This window comes from Squalius cephalus, assembly GCF_949319135.1.
Source record: "Squalius cephalus genome assembly, chromosome: 7".
NCBI classification, from domain to species: domain Eukaryota; kingdom Metazoa; phylum Chordata; class Actinopteri; order Cypriniformes; family Leuciscidae; genus Squalius; species Squalius cephalus.
The window spans coordinates 43540715-43562916 of NC_137128.1; the positions used below are offsets into that span (position 1 = coordinate 43540715).

The 22202-nt window shown below is 36.2% G+C and overlaps 1 protein-coding gene and 1 long non-coding RNA gene across 2 annotated transcripts in view; both read right to left on the minus strand.

The window, feature by feature from the left end:
• The window catches only part of LOC307161906, a 642191-nt gene that overhangs the window by 41880 nt on the left and 578109 nt on the right, over positions 1-22202 (minus strand). The window lies entirely within an intron of this gene.
• On the minus strand, positions 1772-17706 carry ralbp1 (ralA binding protein 1). The gene is made up of 10 exons (XM_079876836.1): positions 17632-17706; positions 15489-15823; positions 12492-12929; positions 11168-11517; positions 10039-10200; positions 8254-8385; positions 6390-6500; positions 5917-6038; positions 5626-5746; positions 1772-2749 (listed from the first exon to the last, which is right to left on the minus strand). Exons 2-10 carry the CDS (start codon positions 15733-15735, stop codon positions 2438-2440), a joined length of 1995 nt encoding a protein of 664 aa, XP_079732962.1. The 5' UTR covers positions 15736-15823; positions 17632-17706; the 3' UTR covers positions 1772-2437.

The following is a 22202-nucleotide window of genomic DNA, read 5'->3' on the forward strand; positions in this document are numbered from 1 at the left end:
ATTCTAGCAGAGAGACATTAAGGAAAAAAGAGCTTTTTTTTTACATCTGATATAATTGACAATCAGTCTGTCAATAGCTTTGATTAGAATTATACAGTATTGAAATGCATCTCACTTACTTGACATCATGACAAGAAAGAAAGAAAGATTGGAAAACATACAAACAAACAAAGCAAAAATGAAGGTGGAAATAGGTTATATCTGAAAAAGAATAATAATAATAATAATACACAATCATCCAGTAGTTTGTTAGCATTCAACAAGACAAAAATAATAATAAAGTGAAATTGACAGAATATCAGTATTAAAAAGAAAAGAATTGGTAACAATCTAGTGCAAGTTTCCACTAAAACATCAATCAGTGTGTATCTGTAACAATCTGTAACAACTGTGCCAAAACTGGGTTGATCTCTCAAAAACTGAATGTTCATATTTCACCCCAAATCAAAAGAAAAATAAGACCTTTTGCAGAAAGAAAACAAAGCCTTTTTTTAGTGCTGTCTAATTGATTAATCAAAATTAATTTGCATCTAGCATAAAAGTTTGTTATATGTGTGTACATATATATATATATATACACACACACACACACATTATATAATTAAACTTTTATGTCCGATGCGATTAATCAATTTGACAGCACTACTTTGTTCCATTGTGACTTCATTTTCATGACAATTACTGTCAAAAAAAGCATAATTTTATTTATGCAAAATTTTCTTTTGATTTTGTGGTTAAACATTTCTTTTTGAGATTCACCGCATCACCTACACTTATTAAAGCATCCCATACTACCCCTCGAAATTCATCATTAAATCAAAAATATTCTTGTGCTTCATGAAATTTGTAAAAAAAACAAAAAAAACAGTGACATAACGTGAAAGCACGGAAACGAACAAAAATGTTACCAATTCCACAACAAACGTTCTAGAAGTGCACATCTGCACACTTTAGTGCAGTTACAGGCCTATATATGCTGACTATTAAATAGTGAGATTTAGAATAAACGTTCAAAACCGATTCCTTTGAATATCTTAATAGGTAAAAATACAATCTGGTTGCATTACAATGTCTTCAGAGTAATTCTTCTGTGCGGCAGCACACAGTCACCTATGGCACAGTGGTTTCAGAACACACACGACTTCATTTTCACTGATCGAGGCTCTAGACCTCGACCTACAACTGGAGAACTGGCAGCCCACCAGGATTTCTGCACTTTTTTTCCCACATTGGTAATAGACATCCAGGATACTTCTCGGTGTACTTTCTCATTTGAACTAAAATGCATAAATAAACTGACGCATTTGTTATTAATAACCAATAAGGTAAATCTGCATGTTAAGCCAGGCGTCTAAAAAGATGATTGCAGTTTTTGCACTGAATGTCACATGAATACAGAAGATACGGATGTTCGTCGCCGGCGGTTTGGAGCTGTCACACATCATAACCTATTATGCTCAATATTTCATGGCTTAGTTTCTTGAAATGCTGAGGTGAATAATAAGAAAAGATGTCCAGAGGTTACATTTAAACCCAAATTAAACGGAAAAATATTTTTGCATGAAGAAAATGCAAACAAGTGTTAGGACCATTAAGATATATATATATTTTTTTTGCATTACAGCATTATTTTCATGACTATTAAGAACAATTTGCCCCTAAATAGCTATAATTAATAATTTCTTACATTTAAATCGGCATAAAGGCAGTACAACAAATAATGCTGTGATGTATACTTTCTAATGTAAATAATATAGTTTTTTTTTTTCTTCACACTTATGTAATGAGATTGATGTTTTATTTGCGTTAACCTAATGAGAATTATGGGAAAATGTGCTTAATTGTCATGCTAACAATTTTATATTGCAAATATATATATATATATATATATATATATATATATATATATATATATATATATATTAATAGTCCTAAAAAAAGCTTAATTTTCTTCATGCAAAATATAATTATAAAATGTTTTGGGGGGATCGTGGGGTGCAACGTGAGCTGGACAGATAATATTCACTTTTTTAAACAAAAACCCCTAATACTCTTGACTGTTTAAATGAAGAGAATTACCCTGTCCATTTAGGCACGGGTCAAATGGCAGATCTAATGAATCCGAGCACTCACAAAGATCTGATTGTGCTGCTGCAACTTCACATACAAAATTAAACGTGTCAAAAGAAGCCAATTTCAGTCTATTGTAGATAATGACCAATCAGAAATGTTTCCAACACTCGTCTCTCTTTTGACCTACTGACCTACGTTTCACAGATTGAGTCCGATCACATCTCCCCTCTGTGATCTGCTGTCCAGTTTTCTCCCAGTGTAATGAACATCTCACTTCACCTTGTTGACCCTTCACCAAAGATGTCACAGTCATGTGATAAGCAAACACAAGAACAGCTGAAGTGTTTCATGATGGTCAGATGGTTTACAGGTTGGCCTCCCTCTTGTCTTTGCTGGGCGATGGCTTCATAGCATCTTTTCCAGGCTTTCCATTGGTTGAGGCGGCAGCTGCAGCAGCAGTGGATTCTATGGCGACTGCTGCGACACGTTTGATTGGTTCATCCGCTTTAGATCGCTCCTCTGGGCTGGGCTGGGAGGGCGGGGCCTGTTCGGCAGAGGGCGGAGCTATGAGCTCCTGCTGTAGCTTGTGACTCTGAAGGAGGCGGAGCTGAACACGCAGTTCCAATATGGCCTCCTGTTCCTCATGGATGGCCTGATTCAGATGAGTGTTTTTATTCTGGAGAGAAAATCAAAAACATACAGCTCTCATCATGAGACTGATACATAGAACTTGAGTAGTCAGTCCTTTCTTCCCTATTGTGACAAGTGAAATTGTTTCTAAATCAAGTAAAACTGTTGGACTGATTGGATCATTGTTGTTTGCTAATTGCTGCGATCTCATATGAGTGACAGGTTGCTGATGCACTCATCAAAAAAGAAGAGATGTCATTGTGAGGGAGAAGGGAAGATAATGTTTTTGATTAAAGATTATGAACGAAAAATAATGATAAATAATTTGTTTTATACTGCAATATTCCATAAAAAAAATTAAGAAGTTCATTCAATTGATTTTGTGATCACAGATGTGTTGACGTCACAGTTGGGGGAAATTTGGAACAGCTTATTTCAAGGTGTATTTGCAAACCCCGCCCATGACTGGTGACGATCTGCCCTGTTAGCATAGATCACACCCTGAGTGAGCCACACAGTCCGCCATGATTATATCCTCGCTTTAGCACCTATTGATATAATGTCAGCGCCACATAAACATAAAAAATCTTCTGTTTTTAGATGTACTAATGAACATAAGAGTATCCATAGACTCCCGGCATTCGAGCCACTGAGGACACATTGGATGAAGGTTTTTATGACGCAAATGTGCCGAAGAAACTAGGTATGTGTTTGTGGAAATCATTTTACACCCGACTGCTTCGCAAATGAGGGTCAGTTCAATGCTGGATTTGCACAAAAGTTGATTCTGAAAGATGAGTCAATACCGACATCCTACTACAGCTCCCACATGAGCACCAGTACAACAATTTATGACGGAACATGCTAATCGATAGGGCTGGGACGATACACCTATCTCCCGATTCGATACTATCACGATACTTGGGTGCCGATACGATATATATTGCGATTTTTTTAAGAATTGCGATTCTGTAAGTATTGCGATTCGATATTGCAATTTTTTTAACACTAGACCATCGAGAAAAGTTAAATCATACACTTATACAGACTGTACATGATGTATAAGATGAGTCATATTTACAAAAACAAATCACATCTTTCTGACTTTTATTTCAGAAGTATTCTCTTGAATAAATGATTCAATAACAAATACATTTTTTAACAGTCACTTGTAATCGATAAGCACCAAGTTTCTATCAAAAGCTGATTTTGATCGCTATCGTAGACATCAGTGTTCATATTTGAACTTTAAACTTTTGTCCAAGTACTTCTATGATAATTTGAACTATTGCATCACAGAAATAATGATACTATGAGGTTGAAAAGACTGTTTGTGTAGCGGTTTCATGACGACTCTCTCCGGGTCAGCGGCAACACCAACACAGATCTGAATGTTGCGATATGATTTAGTCAAAGTTTAATAGACAGACGAACTGAAATATCGCGTGGGTGTTTGAATCGAGATCACAGTCTTTTAAAGATGAATCGTGCAGCTCTATTGTCTTATCTCTCTCTCAGTATATGAGCAGCGCGAGGGCTTTTCAGCGCGTTCAGTCTCACGTCTCTTCCACGCGTCCACTTGGGATATTACGTCACTCAACACTCATAGATAATGACACATTTCATCTTCTGTTGGAACGAAAGTGGCTAACTTCTGTCAACCTGATCTACAAGCAAGGATAAAAAATAAAGCAATTTAATTTGAATTTAATATCGATTCTGGAATAAAAAAATCGATTTTAGAATTGTGAAAAAAATAAGTTGAATAAAGTTAACTTCACAACAACTACATAAATGCATCAACTGAACATTCAGAAACGTCTTGATGTTTTCTAAGAGTTGTAACTCCTATATAGCTGAACACCGCTACTGACAATTTCTGACATTTGGCTGCGTGAGACTCTCCAGTTGTGTTGTTGCTGGAGTATCCGAAGCACGAGCTGTAAAGGCTCTTCCCTCTTCTGGAAAGGGGGCGGAGAGCAGCAGCTCATTTGTATTTAAAGGTACATACACGAAAACGGTGCGTTTTTGCTCACACCCACATAGGGACAAATTGGACATGATATAATAAATGATCTGTGTGGCATTTTGAGCTTAAAGGGATGGTATAATGCCCTTTTTACAAGATGTAAAATAAGTCTTTGATGTCCCCAGAGTGTGCATGTGAAGTTTTAGCTCAAAATACCCCACAGATATTTTTATATAGCATGTTAAAGTTGTCACTTTTTGAGAGTGAGCAAAAACACACCATTTTGTGTCTGTTCCTTTAAATGCAAATGAGCTGCTGCTTCCGGCACAGGGGCGGAGCTTCAACAGCTTGCACTCACACAGACATGCACTGAAAAACTTTTAAACTTTTATGTTCTAACCGAAGTCAGAAAGATGGAGAGACTCAAGAAGAAGTGACAACATGTAGAAGCAACAGGACATTTCTGAATGGTTAGTTGATGAATTTATGTAGCTGATGTGTAGTTATCTTCTAGTCATTGATTAGCATATTCTGTCATGATAATCTATAAATCGTGTTCAGGGGGCGGGGTTTATGTAAATTTTAAGGTTAGTGATGTCATGTAGTAATGTGAATGTCGTGTAGTCTCTACCAGACGTTTGTTGTAGTCCTTAAAAAACTATTTCTTTAAAAGCAAATATCTCCCTTTGCTTTGAACTTTGAGCGTTATAACTTTGCAGATGTTGTTCATGCTCAAACAGCAACATTACACACTAACTAAAGTTAGAAAAGTGAAATCATAATCAACCACCCCTTTAAGCTTCACAGACACATTATGGGGAGACCTGAGACTTATATGACATCTTGTAAAAAGGGGCATAATATGTCCCCTTTAAAGTTAGCAGCAGTAACTAAAGAGGACGGAGCTCAGCAAATGGTTAAATATTCACAAATCTTGTGCTCCTCCTTCTCACCTCTAGTTCTTCGTTCTGTTTCTGCAGGTCTTCCAGAATCATCTGCAGTTCCTCTTCATCTTCACTCTCGCTCTCGCTATCTGATGAATACTCCTCTGTTTCACTGCGACCCTGCTGACGGCTGTGTGCGTGTCATTTCAAGCAGAAAATGGAAGATAAAGAGTAATGATGACCCTTGCATGTTTCAGATGGTTTCAACTATAAAACCAAAACGTTGCTTCCCACAGAAATCAAATGAATACAAACAAGCTTAATAATTAGCAACAGATTTCCCAGTGGGTGAACTCTCACCTTTGAATATCTGCGATCTCAGCACGCAATCGTTCAATTTCTTCTTTCTCTGTGGCGATTTGCCGCCGCAGAACCTGCTCCAGAGATATCAGTTCCTCCTGCTCTGTTAGGATCTCATTCTCCTGCAGGGGGCGGCAGAGAAACAAATCAAACATCACACAGACACAATCTTTGGCTGCATCCCAATTCACATACTACACTTTGTAAAGTGCATTTTATTTGAGTATGTAGCAGAACAGTAGGGTAGTATTTGGACTGAAAAAAGGCCCTGCACACAGGGTCATCTGTAAATTTTCTGTGACTTACTGTAGGTTCATATGTTACAAACGGCTGTATAATACGCAAAGTACAATGCAACCATTTGCTTATCATTGACCAGCTGATTTGTTTATCTGTAGGAGAGCTGTTTGAGTGTCGAACCAGCATCTAAAATGCAGTGAAAGTAGCATTAGCGTCTGAACAGGTGGTCTCACCTGAGCCAGGAGAAGATTAATGACTTCCTCCTCGTTCTCAGACATCTCCTCCTTTGATACGTCCTCTTTAGACAGGCTGGCGATTTCCTGTGCGATTTTAGTCTCGCACTCCTGCAGATCCAGAAGGACAGAGAAGAAATGACACATCAGGACATTTCTGGAAGTGCGGCATGATAAATGATGTGGTGTAAATTAAAGTTTATAGTTGCAAATATTTGTTTTTAGTGGCCAGTTTCTTAAAGAAATGGAACGACAATAAAGTTTGTTGTGAGTTAGTTGTGATCTGTTCATACACTAACATTCAAAAGTTTGGGGTCGGTAAGATTTGTTAATGGTTTTGAAAGTCTTTTATGCTCACCAAGACTTCATTTATATGGTCAAAAATACAGAAAAAAAAAACATGAATTTTTAAGCATAATTACTCCAGTCTTCAGTGTCACATGGTCCTTCAGAAATCATTCTAATATGCTGATTTGCTGCTCAAGAAACATTTCTGATTATTATCAATGTTGCAAACAGTTGTGCTGCTTCATATTTTTGTGGAAACCCTGATCTTTGATGAATAGAAAGTTCAAAAGAAGAGCATTTAATTGAAATAGAAACCTTTGGTAACATTATAAATGTCTTTAGTGTCACTTTTGATCAATTTAATGCATCTTTGCTAAATAAAAGTATTCATTTAATTTCTTTAAACAATAAAAATGAAAACCTCTACTGATCCCAAACTTTTGAATGGTAGTGTAGTATAGTGCACTACTCTCAATCTTTCTCTTTCCTTTTCTTTTAAACATTATTTTTATTACTGATTTTTCAACTAAATGTATTACAGAAATATAGCAGAAAATAAAATAAAAAAAACAGAACAAGGGCTATACATTGTTTACATTACAGGACTCAATCCATTTCTCCAAATAAATTATAAATACACCCAATTTAAAGGTCAAAATAAAAGTCAGATCTTCCATATTGTATATTTCCTTAATTTCTACTCATTCTCTCTCTTGCTATCTCTATTTGGGTTTATAACTTTTCAAACTCTCATTTTATCTAAAATATCAAAAATATTCTTTCTGTAAGGATGCAAATCTAGTTTTAAAAACTCATCAGTTGTATTTGATGCTTCTCTTGCTCAGACAAACTCATTGTGAGATTCTATGTGGCTGTTTACACCTGGCCACTTCATGCGTTTTCTCAGATCGGATAGCTATCTAATTTATCAAAACGATATTACTTACACCTGGTCACATAAATGTGTTTTTCCCGCGCTATATGCAGATTTAATGGAGTGCACGTCACCGAAAGCAACAGATATGAGCTGCATTTTATTGCTCATCAGCTAAAATTTCAAAATCAAAGGCCGCAATAAAAGAGAGCGGCAACAGCCCTGGTAAGATCATTTCCGTTCTTTACTTTTAATGAAGATGATTGTGTGTTAAGCGTCTGCGACTTACTTTCACTTTGATTTGCAATAGTTTGCACGTTGGCTTAATGAATAGATGCTCGTCTGCGGCGATGCATGTTGCAGTAGCGTCGTCATATCTGGCTATAACATGACATATAGTCTATAACATGCTCTCACGCATTTATTTTTTAGCATTTTTGGGAAGTAAAATTTTACATATGTGGTTTCAATAACCAGATGCATTTACACTTGTCTAGTTTCGTCTGGAATACCTCTCAGACCTCCTCCTGAAGTGGTTTGAGCGATCGGATTCAAATCCGTCTCGAATGCGTTTCGGAGGGCATTTACACCTGGTCTTTCCACGATCGGATAGCTATGCTAAACACATGAAGTGGCCAGGTGTAAACAGTGTTCTGATGTGCAGTAAAGCAGGGGTCAGGGGTCAGAGTGTCGAGCTCTTGCCTGTCTCTTGGCCTCGCGGAGTTTGCGCTTCAGCGCGGTGACGATCCGCTGCACCTCCCAGAGTCTCTCCTCCTTGGACAGATCCTTCACACCAGCCTGCAGATCTCTGTGCAGACGGTTCAAGAGGAACTCCTGCAGAAAGACACGTGGACAGATGTGAAGACCCGTAAGAACAAACACAAAATCACTAGTGATGCACTGAAATTGATTTTTTTTACTGAAACACTGAAACAACCGAAATTAAAGTTTTCATGTAGCTGAAACCCAAAACACAATTTATTTTCTAAATCAATAAATCACAAACATTTAAATTGCACACAAGACTATAGAATTATGTTTCTGCTTCAATTTGGATTTTAAACAGTGGCTATAATAAAAACAGATTTATTCAAACACACATTAAATAAGACCTCACTAACAGGTTAAGTAAACATTTAATACACGCCGTCAGAGAGGAGCCAATTAAACACCACTGTTTCTGCTGTAGGTGATCACTACAAATTAATCTCTTTAAAATCTCAGTTGTCCTACAGCACATTTTTCTCATGCTCTGTTTCCTGTTTCTCTTTCCTCCTGAGAAAAACACATCAGTAATCTCTCTACTAGAGTTTCAGAAGAGATCTCAACAATGTTTTAAATTGTGTTCAGCAATCTGCAATCAAAAGTTAGAGAGCTCAATATGAACATTTCTCATAAATTCTCCCCAGACCAAATGATCCGAACTGTTATACATATTTTATAGCTCTAAACTCTAAACGATCAACTCATTTGTGTCTATTCTTATTTCTCCTACAGAATTTTAGGAAAAACATCCGAGACAAAGTTGATACCTTTAACAAACATAACTTTAAAAAACATTAAGTTTCCAGAGATATGACAGAGCAACCTCTGAGCGACACACTGAAGCGTCACATCAGGGCTATTTACGCCGTTCCAACTGTTTTTGTTTCCAGTCTCTCCACACTCAGAGTTTGGATTCATCTCCTGTTTTGAATATCACATGCATTTCCCTGTTTCCCAAAGGACACATTTGCCTTTGACACATTCAAACTATTATGTAAAGCATAAAACAAAACTTCTTCCATGATACAGGTTCCTCTTCCAGGTAGAAGATACAATGTGAATCTATTTTTTAATGAAATTAAGTACATTGCTTTTAGTACTAAATGTCTTTATGCATAAATTAAAAGCACTACAACAAATACTACTGTGTTTTTATTTAATACAGATGTATTTCTTTCTCTTTTTTTGCATTAATGAGATGAGATTTGGAATAAAAGTGCAAAATTGCATTTTCTGAAAAGGTGTATTATTTTTCCTTCATCCAAAACAATTTATTTTCCTTCATGCAAAACATTCATGCTTTCTTTCTTTCTTTCTTTCTTTCTTTCTTTCTTTCTTTCTTTCTTTCTTTCTTTCTTTCTTTCTGGTGAACTGTGACCTGTTGAAGGGTTTTGCAAGATTCACACGCTTGAAGGACACGCATTTTTAAACTACATTGTACAGAGCAAAGTAACCAAACAATTGATGGTAGCCATTGACTTCCATAGAATGGGAAAAAAAGAAATACTATGCAAGTCAATGGCTACCGTCAACTACTTGGTTACCCACATTCTTCAAAATATCATCATCTGTGTTTAGCAGAAGAAGGAAATTCATATGGTTTGGATTGGAACAACTTGAGGATGAGTAAATGATGAAAGACTTTTGATGGGAAAAATCAGTTCTATAAATCTAAATCAATCACATATATAACGTCCTGTGTGTTTCAGTCGAGTGAATCACCTGTCTGCGGATCTCCTCTTTAATGCTCTTCTGGGTCTCAGGTAAGGTCGGCATGGTGGCCATATTGGACCAGCGCAGTGGATGGACGACCGGCTTCAGAGGCACATCACCGAACAGCTCACGGACGTGCGTGAAAAACACGTACAGCACGCGGTTCCCGATCTAGAAACCAGAGAGTGTTGTGTCATACAGGAATAGTAATGGTAAACCTTAAAAAAGGTTTGTAGGAGTTAAATTTATGGTGTTATTGCCCAATAATATTCCACCCCCCTCTTCTCCACATAATTTGCAGTCGCTTCTCAAATAAAACTGACCCCAAACAAAGACCTCATTAGCAGTATGAGGGCACCTCCATCCTACATGTGTCCTGTGGGACTGTAAAGTAGGACAACCTTCTTTTTCCAAGCAGAAACACATCAAAAACTCTCTACTGGAACAGTGAGTGTATATCATGATTTTATTATACTAAACATCCCATCAGAGAGTCTTTACTGTGCAGTATACATCCATACAGAGTACAAAAGTAGCTTTTTGCCACACCTGTTCATAATGTACCGGTATTGAAAATTTACAAAATGTTACGCATGGAGAAAGAATCTGTATTATTTATGATATTTAATCTGAGAGGAAAGATTATTGAGTAATATGAGAAACATATATATATATGTTAATAAATATATATAATTTATTAATAATGTATCATAAATTGTATATAATGTGTTGAATATTTACAAGATATTGCAAATGGAAAAAGGTCCAAAACTGTTCATGATATTTTCTCAGCTAAAGCTAATTTGTTTTGTGAGAAAAAAGGAATGTGTAGAGTGATATGAGAAACAACAAATTTATGAGTAAGAAAAAATGAGTCTGGCTAATATTTAGAGAACTCAGAATAAAATGCTTCAAATAAGGTTTTTTTTAAAGTATAAATCTGATTGTAAAATGAACTGATAACAAATGTACTTCTATAGACCTAAAAAGTATTTATGTATTTTAATTTATGTGTATATATATATATATATATAGTTTTTTATATATTGTCAGATTGACATGCCACTACAACCGTAGTATGATCCACATCACATCTAGAACTGATGATCAAAACATCACCTGTATATTCTAAGCTCACCTGTACAGTGGGATTGAGCACAATAGAGATGTTCTGGATGTTCATCTTGGTGTCGATTTCGCGGGCGATGACGTGGTCCATGTGAGTGATGAGCCAGGCCAGGAGGAGTCTGCTCCCCGAGGGCACTTCCCCCAGGAGCCTCTGAAACTCCTGCAGTTTCTCTGCCTCGCTGGGCCGGCCGCAGGCCTCCTCGAAGCGCAGGACCAGCTCTTTACCCAGCAGGTTATCGGGCAGCTCTCGCAGGTACTGCTTCAACAGGCTGGCCACTGTGTGTGGATCATACTCCTCCAGACACGGACACTCCTCACGGTCGTACGCCGCTTTCAGCTCGTCAACCTTAGACTTCATACCTATACAAACAACACCAGAGTGAACACAAAAGCTGATTTGATTTGGACTTTTTATGTCTTTGAAAAGAGCGGATAAGAGAAAAGCTGCTGAGGCACATGTATTCACAGTCCATTCAGATATTCGTAACACATTTCAGATATTAGTTTTCAAACATTCGCTTCGTTTCAGCAGTCTAGCATAGAATTAAACATCATAAATGGAAAGTGGACTAATACTCTTTTTATCACAAGAGGATCAAAAAGAGATCCAAGCCCACTTATGAGATGTACAAGTTAAAATTATTGTCTGCAATAACTGACTTCAAGGGTTAGTTCATCCAAAAATGAAAAGTATCCCATATTTTACTCACCCTCAAGCCATCCTAGGTGTATATGACTTTCATCTTTCAGCCAAACACAATCAGAGTTATAATAAAACATATCCTGGATCTTCCCAGCTTTATAATTTGAGTGAATGGTACCAAAGATTTTGAAGCCCAAAAAAGCGCCTCCATCCATCATAAAAGTAATCCATACGACTCCAGAGGGTTAATAAAGGCCTTCTGAAGTAAAGCGATGCGTTTTTCTAAGAAAAATATCCATATTTATAACTTCACAAACTATAATCACTGGCTTCCAGTAACGGCCGTACGCAAGTCTATTTCCGGCGGAAGAGTGACCTCTGACCCGACGTATGATGGATTACTTTTATGATGGATGGAGGCACTTTTTTTGGGCTTCAAAATCTATTGTACCATTCACTCCCATTATAAAGTTTGGAAGAGCCTGGATAATTTTTAATATAACTCCAATTGTGTTTGGCTGAAAGAAGAAAGTCAAACACCTAGGATGGCTTGAGGGTGAGTAAAATATGGGATAATTTTAATTTTTGGGTGAACTAACCCTTTAAAGTTGAAAACAACCCAGAATATTCCTTTAAATACACATAAACAAACATGAAATTTCAGTTCACAGGAAGTAGAAGAGGCTCATACCAGAGACACGATAGATGCCTTCACATTTCATGCCGTAGCTCTCGATGTAGTCCACACACTCTCTGAAGACAGCCGGGAGCTGTATACCATCGTACAGCGCTGTTCTCCTCACCGCCTCCACTAAAGGCGCGCCGAAGATCGGCCGCAGCGTCGTCGTCGTCGTCTCCGTGATCACGGGTTCGGGCTCTGTGCTCGGCTTTTTCTTCTTTTTCTTCTCTTTCCACTGTTTCACCACGTCCGCTGCTGTCAGGTCTTTGGACTTCTTGTCCTTGGCCTTCTCCTCTTTAGGTCCCTTCTCCTTCACTTTGAAATCCTTTTCTTTCTTCTTGGAGAAACTGGGCTTCTTGAAGACGTGGATGCCCTTGGAGCGCTTCATCTTAGACGGGCTCTCGGCCTCATCGGCAGAGCTGTCCTCCTGGAAAGCAGCGTATCCCTCAGCTACAGGGAGAGGAGATAAAAAAAAGAAGAGATAAAGAGACTAAATGAGAAGAGACGAGAGAGAAGAGGTCACATCTTTCTTCCAAGACCTGATGCTGAACAAAAAACATCCTATTAACTGCTGAGCAAAATTTACTGTCCCACCATCTGTGTCTCTCAAGGTTAGGCGAGACTGAAATGAGCAGAACGAAATGAGACTGAGAGAAAGGCACAGAGAACTGTTTTAAAGAGGTCAGCTTACAATTTAGCAATATCCCCCTGTGCCAGTTCTTTTTTTAGTGATCCATTTCCTCGTCCTGACACCGACCTCACCCCGAGCAGAACAGTGTTCGGCTGCTCACTAACAGCCCATCAGCCAGTGCTCGTGACGCCCCTCCTCAGCCACTGTAACACACCTACAGGGTGTGTCCTCAAAGCTCCATCACTTCCTGCTTGTGTGCAATAGGCTGCTGTAAGGCAGCTAAATATAGTGGCAGGAAAATAAAGAATTCACTCTGAAGCGGCACAGAAACTGGAACATTTGCATATTCGAGGGCAAAAGTCCATACTACGAACTAGATCTCAATATATATATATATATTAGGGCTGTGAAAAGATTAATCGCGATTAATCGCATCCAAAATAAAAGTTTGTGTTTACATAATATATGTGTGTGTACTGTGTATAATTATTTTGTATATATAAATACACACACATGCATGTTGTATATATTTAAAGGTGCATTAAGCAACTTTTCATGTTAAAAATACCCGTTTTCTAACCCATACATGCTTAAACAATTTCCTGATGGGCTGAATGAGCCCTTCTCTGATCACTGAGATTGTCTCTATAATCCTGTAAAGTAAAATAAATAAGAGGGATTCGGGCCGGAATTTTAGACTGGGCGTGACGTCATGCAAGCGTTCACGGCACGCTCACCTGGCTATGTCTGGCAGGTTTGTGTATTCGCCGCCATTCTCCGTAGAAGATGGATTCTAAGAGACCGGCTTGTAGTTAATTTCAAACACCAACGCAAACTCCACGTAAGATAAAAAAAAGAAAACTTTTGTCCGTGAGCGTGCACACTTCTGGTTGCAGTTTCGCTTGCCACCAGAGGGGGCATAGTTCTGCAAAAACTCAGAGACTTGCGCAATGCACCTTTAAGAAAAATGTTGATTTTTTTATAATTTATATATAAAAAAATTATATTTATATATAATATAAATTATATATAAATATATACAGTATATGTATGAAAATATTTCTGTGTATTTATATATACAAAATAATTATACACAGTACACACACATATATTAAGCAAACACAAACTTTTATTTTGGATGCGATTAATCGCGATTAATCTTTTCACAGCCCTAATATATATATATATATATATATCAATATTTTCCAACCTTTTGATTTGATACATACAGTAACAGTCAAAAGTTTGGGGTTGGTAAGATTTTTTTATGTTTTTGAAAGAAGCCTCTTTTGCTCACTAAGGCAGCAATTATTTGATTAAGATTACAAAATATTATTACAATTTAAAATGTTTTTTCTATTTTAATATATTGTAAAATGTAACTTATTCCTGTGATATAAACTGATTTTTTTTCAGTATCATTACGCCAGTCTTCATTGTCACATGATCCTTCAGAAATCATTCTAATATGTATATGAATAGAATATGATTTGCTGCTCAAGAAACATTTCTGATTATTATTAATATAATTGTGCTGCTTAATATTTTTGTGGAAATTGTGATTTAACTCCTGTTTTTTAAGTTTTTTCTTTGATAAATCAAAAAAGAAATTTGTTTATTTAAAATAGAAAACATTATAACTGTCTTTTCTGACATTTCTTATCAACTGAATGCATCCTTTCTGAATAAAAGTATTAAAAAATGTATTTTTCACTATCTGAACGGTAGTGTAGGTCAAATAGAGGAACAATAATTTCAACCAAAAATGTATTGCTAAAATAATCCAGGCATGTTTCCCACAACCAATTGAACAAGAAATCTATGAATGCATTTTCATTTAAATTAATATTTAATATGCACATTTAAATTAGCACACAGAGTGTGATGTGTGCTAATTAACATTAACAGTAAAATTTGTTAATTGTGATGACGCAAATGAATAACTGAATCATAATATTGATTCGATTTACTGAAACGACAGTTTGAACTGATTCACAGAAATCAGTATCTAACAGAATTTAGGAGCATCTAAAAAGCATGTTTGCTACTGAAATTCAAAACCATAAATGAAAGACAAGAAATTATTGTGACACAATCTAATGACTTGAAAAGCAAAGATCTACAGTGGCTCCAAAAGGCATTCAGATACTTAAAATGTTTGAATATGATTGCACTAAATAATAAAATACAATACAGCTCAAATGCTGCAAGATTCAAAACAAACAAACAAGTTTTTGTTAAATGTTTTGTATGAAAAGTGTGCCTGTGCTTTCTCTATTCCCTTTCTTTTTATGCAATAACATTCAAGTATTTATTTACATCAGTGCATCAGTATACGGCATTGTTGAGTGTAAATATGGAGTGTGTGTTTATCTTACTGCGTTTCTCCTTCTTCTTAAACTTGTTCTTCTTCTTGTTGTGCTCCTTCTCGTCATCGGACACCACGTCGGGCGGCTCATGGTGGTGTCCGTCGTGAGGGGGCGAGGGGTCGCCCGTCCGGTACAGACCTGGGAACTTCGTAGGGCTGATCTCTTCAGAGCTCGGGGTGCGAGCCACTCCCCCAGGATGCTCCGCCCTCCTCTGCTCCACAGGACTGCTACTGGGTGGCAGGAAACACTCAGTCATCTCTGCGCTGCCCTGCTATTGGCTCCTCGCAGCACGATGCCCTGGGATTGGCTGTTTGCTCTGATGACGCATCACCTCTCCATGTCACCTGAACAAGGGGAAAAACAGACAAGTTGTTTCAGATTCTCATACTTTATATACAATTGCCATTTTTATTGACACTCTTTGTGATGCACAATGGTGAATGGCAGCAGTTTCTTAAATCAGATGATCAGATAACCTTCAAATAAATTATCAGGATGTCTCTCAAAACCCATTCTTGTAAACTGTGTGACTTTATGTGTGATTAAATGTTCAGATCTGCTAAGTGACTTTTTTTAACACTGAAAACACTGCCCTCTAGTGACCATAATGCTTTTTGCATCTTTGGACCTGTGAATTCTGTCATTAAAATAAAAAAGGGGTTTATTGATTGAGAAGTACAAACTTAAAACCACAAAAACCACTTTCTTCATATCCAACAATATCAATAAATTCCTTGATGATTTATTGAATTATTGCAATTATGATTAAAGACCCAAACAACACCCAAAAAACTGAAATTAGAGAAACCCATGGCTTACCGTCAACTGTTTGATGAAACTCATACAGGTTTGGAACAACATGAGGGTGAGTAAATTATGACAAATTTATCATTTTTGGGTGAACTATCCCTTTAAATAAACTCTCTCAGTCTCATAATGTGAACACTAAAAATATAGTACCAACTATTAGCACTTTGAGCTACAATCTTTGTCATCTATAAATGGTTATCTTATTTGATTAAGTAAAAATAATTAACTGTACAACCATATTTTGTGAGGCCCACATCCAAAACAGCCCGTTTGTATCCATAAATACCAACAAAAGCTCAAACATTCCCTGCAAGATTAGATCTCATTAAAACCAAAAAAAGGGGGTGGAAAAATAAGAACGCCAGTTGAAAAAGTACAATCATATCAGAAGCGGAGCAAGTTATAACATATTAATATGAAAATAATTACGAGGACCAACGTTTTCTTTAGAAAAACATGCATTTGTGAATGATCTCAAATGAATAATCTCAATTAGACCTAAAACGTGTATTTAGATAGTAAATAGGGTCAATTTTGAGTTCGTTGACTTTAAAAGAGTTCAGATCAATCACAAAAGTCTCTATAACATACATTTATTATAATAATTTTTTTTTTATCTGTATAAAGGTAGGTTTTTTTGTTCATTTAAACAATTCTGCTGTGTGACAACTGAGTACAAAAATGAAGATAATTAAAAGCTGCATGTAAAATGACTATATATATGTGTGTGTGTGTGTGAGAGAGAGAGAGAGAGAGAGAGAGAGAGAGAGAGAGAGAGAGAGAGAGAGAGAGAGAGAGAGAGAGAGAGAGAGAGAGAGAGAGAGAGTTTATTTTATCTGCGGGCCCTGCCCCTAATAAATCAATCACAAAAAAAGAAAGCACCATAAGAAATCACCTTACATTCAAAACAGAGGTACACAGCTTTAACTCACACAACCATAGTGATTTAAAGGCATTTCGACAGATTATGAAGAAAAGATTTTCTCCACTAAAGAACAGAATAAATCTTTCCTGACAGCAGCTGTTTCGTTGAATTGAACACAAGCCAGACCATATGACAGATTATTTTAAAAAACAATGAATGAAACGCACTTAAAAGATACATTTCCCCCGAGAAAACGTATAAAAACAACAATGATTATAACTAAATATTCAAAAGTACATAAAGGGAGATTCATAGCTTAGCATGTCTGCTAACGAACCTCGGATTTTATGGACAAAGTCGACATTTAAAATTATTAAATGACTAATACGCTGTATAAACGAGAAAATAAGCCATAATGCTGATACAATATTAGAGAATAATTATAAATATATTAAGAAAAATAATCCGTGCACAAACCTGCTATGATCAATGTAACAGCTGCACTTCCTGTAGCTTGTTTACGTCCCATCTGACACGCGCGCATGCGCAGATGCAGCCGTCTTGAATTATGGGAGATCGAGTTTGAGTTCTCTCTAAATTTGCCATCTGCTATTAACATAGTTAAACCTTTTATTTTTAATATAATGTTTGGATAAATTTGAGGACAATATTTCTCATTTATATTACAAAAAATAAATAAAAGAAGATGTAAGGATTTTGTTCTACATATACTGTTTCTCTATATTATTTTCAGTGTTTTCTATGCGCCAGTATGCCAGCAGATGAAGCTGTTGAGCAACAGACCAACAGTGCAGTGTTACAACTCAATGAATGATAGGTGAGTGAGTTCACTTATTTTTATGATGTGGGAAGAAAACAGAAAAAACAGACCTTCCTCTGGTTAGATCATTTTAGGGACTGCCATGAAATCACATTCATGATTCAGGCATTATCGTTTTGTTTATGGTTGTGAGAAACATTATCTGAGATGCCAGATAAAAGTTTGGACATATTTTACAGCATCCATCATAAAACTGCAGTAGAACATGTTTAACTGTATGAGTCAGTGGTTACAGTCAAAACTGGTACCAGTGTTATTTAATATAATTGAGATACTAATAGAGTTTTTATTCATATTTTGACTTAGTTTTTATTTTTATATTTTCCATTTTAATTTTAGCTAAAGTTTTAGTAATTTTGTTGTGTTTTCGTCATTATTGTAAGTTACTATTTTTTTTATTATTTATATATATGTATTTTTTATTTATTTTTTATTTCAGTTTTAATTATTTTAGTACATCAAAACTAAATATAAAATGCAAAATATTGCTTTGGAAACTCGCTAACTTTCCATTCAAGTGTTTAATTGTTGATTGTTTTTTGCTTGAAATTGTTTTTACACTATCTTACATGACCTTTGAACCTCCTTCCATCTTGATTAAACCACATGACAATAAAACTCTTATAGGAGGGCATCTGGCAGTAATGTTCGGTGTGTTTCTTCACTGTATATGGCCAAACATTGCTTTCAAAAATTCATGACAGCTCTGGTGTGTATTATAACAAATACCTGGAAATACATGAACGTTATTGTTTCATTTTTATAACTTTCTGTTTCTTTCTTCGTTGGATTTATTTGATGCCACAGCCAGAGCATTATTTCTGCTGTTTAAATTGGTTTCTGTTCTAAAACCACACACACACACACACACACACACACACACACACACACACACACACACACACACACACACACACACACACACACACACACACACACACTCAAAAAAAAAAAACAGAAATAGAATACTGTTTTAGCTTGCATAAGAACATCATATAGTGTGTTTAGTAATCCGTTTTCTTGACCTTTTTTCTTGTGGTAGATTCTATCAGAACCATTTCTGTGGGAGAATTTACCATTCACACACACACACACACACACACACACACACACACACACACACACACACACACACACATACACACACACACACACACACACACACACACTCTTTCTTGTACATCTATATGAGGACATTCATTGACACAATGCAATGTCTAGTCGCTTACCCTAACCTTACCCATCACAACTAAGTGCTTAACCCGAACCCTGACCCTAAACCGACCCTAAACCTCATTATAACCTTATCCCTAAAACCAAGTCTTGACCTTCAAACAGGCCTTTAAAGGGCTCTCAGAAAGTGAGGACCGGCAAAATGTCCTCATTTTACTCTCTTTGTCCTCACTCCAATGGTCTAAAACTCAAACTGGTCCTCACAAAGATAGATGTACAAGTACACACACACACACACACACACGCACACACACGCACGCACGCACACACGCACGCACGCACGCACGCACGCACACACACACACACACACTCAATAATATCAAAGATCCTCCTAATACCTTCAGTTAAATTTAACAAGAAGCAAAGCCTCACTGTCTGTTTGACCTTTGCCCTTGAATGCGAGTGGTTTGCTGAAAGAGCGTCCCGTCAGGCTTGTTTGCAGGCATGTCTGAGAGGCATAAAGAAATGTATTCTGACCCACTGTTATTTTAGTTTTTATTATAGTTTTATTCATATTTTGAATTGTTTTTAAACTTTATTTTTAATATTTTCCATTTCCATGTTCATTTTAAGTTTAATGTTTAGTTATTTTATGTCATGTCATTTTATTTATTTATTTTAAATATTGCTATTTAGGTTTAATTTAGATTTATTTAATTTTTAGTTTTTATTTATTTCCAGTTTAATAATTTCAGTGCTTCGACAGAAACTTATTTCAGTTAACTGCCAATTAAGGCAACATCTGTAATTTTCATTTAGTTTAAGTTTTTCAACTAATATTTATATTTTAATTTATTTTAGCTATATTTTAATTAACAGAAATGATTTAATAGATTTAGTTTTAGTTTTGGTTATTGATAATGACCCTGTTCTGACCTTTAAATGAACTTTTTTTGTTTGTTTGCTTGTTTGTTTGTTTTTAATATTGGCAGTAAACAGGCTGACAACAAACATGGTGGGATAATGTTTACCCCAAAGACTTTCATTTCAATTCATTTCTGCAAATGCTTTTTCTTTGGTTTTACAACCTGAGTTGAAATTATTTTCTCTGATAATTGACAGTATGTCCAGCTGTATTGAATATTAATTTCTGTTCAACTACTATATGAATATTGTTTAGTTAATAACTGTTTAGTTGCTAATGTGTTGCTAAACGTGGTTAAAAGTGGTTCTGAGGCTGTTTGCACAATACTTTTGCACAATAAAAGTATGCTATTTTGTCAAGCCAACATAAATAATCGCTAAAACATGTCTTGAGTTTGTGCATGAGTTATGTAACACTTCCCTATTTTTTTCTGATGAGTATATGGGCAGTTCCCAATATTAGCCTTATCCTCTGTGATAACAGCTGGGACAAATACAGGATAAGCGAGCACTGATTGCACAATTCAGACTTATTTAGCTTAAGGTTTCGGTTTATCTGTGTGCCTAACCTCAGGTTAAGAGTCACGGAGACTGAATGCACAGGTGCACATGCATGTCTATTGCAGAGTTCAGTACGTATATGCACTGCAAGTCTATTTTACCTCATGGAATAAAAGTGAGATCTCCTCTAATGCAATGTGCATAATGACCAGCTATAAAAAAAAATATGTTATGACAATAAATGTTTTTACATTGCTTTAACTCATCAAAATAAGTTAAGCAAGTTATTTTTAATAAGTTTTACAAGATTCAACTCATTTTTTAAAGTCAGTTTAATGTAATTTAAGTTGAAATGACTTGAACATCCAAGTTGATTGTACTTAAAAATTTAAGGCAACAACTTTTTGTTTTTACAGCATCATTTCACTAATCATATCATCAACACACGGGGAAAGAGAGAACGAGAAGTCAGTTAAAATCCCTCTATCATTCTGACTGGATTATAAGAGCAGACTAATTGCTATAAAAGGAGGGAAGATATGATTTCAATCATTGTTTTCTTGTATATGCAATGACATGCAACTATCATCATTTTGCATCAAAATGGCCTCGCATGCAAGGAAACATTGCACCTGAAAGAACCATTTACTGGATCATCAAGAACTTCAAGGAGAGGTTCAACAGCAGTGAAGGAGTTTTCAGGACGTCCCAGAATGTCTCCTCCGGAGAAGTCAACTACAAAATCATGTCACCACCAGTTCAGAGCTTGCCAAAACATTGCCATGAATGCAAAAATCAACTTCTCCCAACGAACCAGGAGGAATTTGGTGATGATCTGTGCATTTCAAAAGGAGAGTGGACAAGCAGAAGTCCACAAATTGTGATCAACTCCGAACACTAATAAGGCAAAAAGTGATCGCCATCATTCAGGATTTGGCCCAGAAGCTGATATGTGACCCTGGACCACAAAACATGGGTAATTTTTTTTTTTTTTAATTTTGGTTTATACAACACCTGAAAGCTGAATAAATAAGCTTTCCATTGATGTATGGTTTGTTAGGATAGGACAATTTTGTCCGAGATACAACTATTGTAAATCTGGAATCTGAGGGTGAAAAAACTCTGAAACATTGAGAAAATCTCCTTTAAAGTTGTTCATTTATGTTGGCGATTGTGCAGCGTTCACTCACAAAAATAAATGTTTTATATATTTACGATAGGAAATTTACAAAATATCTTTACTTAATATCCTAATGATTTTTGGCATAAAAGAAAAATCGATCATTTTGACCCATACAATGTATTGTTGGCTATTGCCACAAATATACCCGTGCGACATGTGACTGGTGACGTGATCCAGGGTCACATATGCCAGAGGTTTTGAAGAAGAAGGGGCAATATCGACTTTTTGCATGCAGTGTTGATTTTTTTTGTTAATAATATCCTTTAAAACTTATGAAATGCTTATCATTTAGTATACCATAACATAATTTACAAATACTGAAGCAGTAAACTTTGCGAAACACAAACTGTATGTCACTGCCGTGGCTGTTGAGTTTTAGAAAAGATCTCAACAATGTCTCAGACTATGTTAGAATTTGCCAATATA

Bases quoted from the DNA above. Each gene is read 5' to 3' on its own strand.
- ralbp1 (XM_079876836.1), bottom strand. From the start codon at position 15,735: ATGACTGAGTGTTTCCTGCCACCCAGTAGCAGTCCTGTGGAGCAGAGG. The intron at 11,518-12,491 runs GTATGAGCCTCT...TTGTTTGTATAG, and splicing joins AGGCATCTATCGTGTCTCTG to GTATGAAGTCTAAGGTTGAC. The intron at 5,747-5,916 runs GTGAGAGTTCAC...ACACGCACACAG, and splicing joins GAGATCGCAGATATTCAAAG to CCGTCAGCAGGGTCGCAGTG.